At 28.7% G+C, this 1,202-nt stretch overlaps 1 protein-coding gene across 1 annotated transcript in view; it reads left to right on the top strand.

Annotated features, from left to right (window-relative positions):
- The first annotated feature begins 1,041 nt into the window (after nucleotides 1–1,041).
- LOC111088703 (sodium leak channel non-selective protein-like) overlaps nucleotides 1,042–1,202 on the top strand; it is a 5,904-nt gene continuing 5,743 nt past the window's right edge. Inside the window, exon 1 of the mRNA XM_022399517.1 lies at nucleotides 1,042–1,046. Within this exon, the coding sequence (XP_022255225.1) occupies nucleotides 1,042–1,046 (5 nt within the window). The remainder of the gene's footprint in view (nucleotides 1,047–1,202) is intronic.

The following is a 1,202-nucleotide window of genomic DNA, read 5'->3' on the forward strand; positions in this document are numbered from 1 at the left end:
ACACATCTCCAGTTGAGGTAGTTTTATTTATTAAACAGAGTTAGAATAAATTATCATGTAGACTGGCAGAAGCAGGAGTTTTACAATAACTACCATTTTTATGTTAAATAAGATAAGGTTAAATTATTTTCATTTTTTTTCTGTAATTTAAATAAACAAAATTTTAGTAGTTTTAAAGTTCATCCTGAACCTATAATAATAAAGATGACCTACTCACCTGTCTGAACATCAATTTCACAGCTAGTTATTTGAAAGCAGTTAAAAGTTAAAACCTGATTGAAGGTTGTTTGATAGTTGATGTGAAGTGTTAGTATAGGGATCATTGGTATATTTAGAAAGAAACTTAACATTTGTGCTTATAAACCTTTAGAGTCTGATGTGTACGTGTAAGTCTGATGAACTAAGTACCTCTCTCTCTTTCTTTCTTTTTTTCAAATGCATCATGAAGATAGTGATATATAACTGAACCAGTGCTGGTGTTTTTTGTTTTAAGTATATCCAGGTAAAAGAAGAAACTTGAATGAAATCAAGTGAGTTATAAAGTGGTTAATATTTCATGCTTGTTAGTGTAGTTATAAGTAACTAATAATAATTTTGGTAGAAATATTATATTATTTATTTTCAGTGCATGTTTGTTGATTTCTGTACTTTGTTGTTGAAAAAAAGACAAGGACTTGTGGCCTAAAAGTGACTTAAAATTTCATAATATTTTGAGTTTTGGATGAAAGTGCATGACTTGATATTTGTAAAATAGATTTAAAAAGTTGTAAAGTAAATTCATTAAAGTCAATTTCAAGATCCTTTTTAGTGTTTATGATACAAAAATACCATGCATTAAGGAGATTGGTTTCATTAGACAGTTAGAGATAATTCTGCCAGCAAAACATTATTTTGTTTTTCAAAAATTCTAGAACTTTTCATTTTTATCCTTTACGAAACTGTTGTATTTGGAAGTGCTGTTGTATTTCTTTCATCCTCCTTAATTGAGGTACTTCTCTTAATATCAGTTTCCACACTAGCTCTTGAGTTTGGTCTTTATTGATGAAGTATCCTTATTTGAAACCTATGTACTTCTGCCCTGGAGTTTTTAAGGTGTTTTATACCACACTTATCTTTTACAAGATGTTATTGCTTTTCAGAAATCTTCCTTATTTTTCAAGTGTAGTTGCTTGGATTATTCAGTGATGGAAAATATTTACCAT

Source organism: Limulus polyphemus, unplaced genomic scaffold, assembly GCF_000517525.1.
Source record: "Limulus polyphemus unplaced genomic scaffold, Limulus_polyphemus-2.1.2 Scaffold4261, whole genome shotgun sequence".
In the NCBI taxonomy this organism is placed as follows: Eukaryota; Metazoa; Arthropoda; class Merostomata; order Xiphosura; family Limulidae; genus Limulus; species Limulus polyphemus.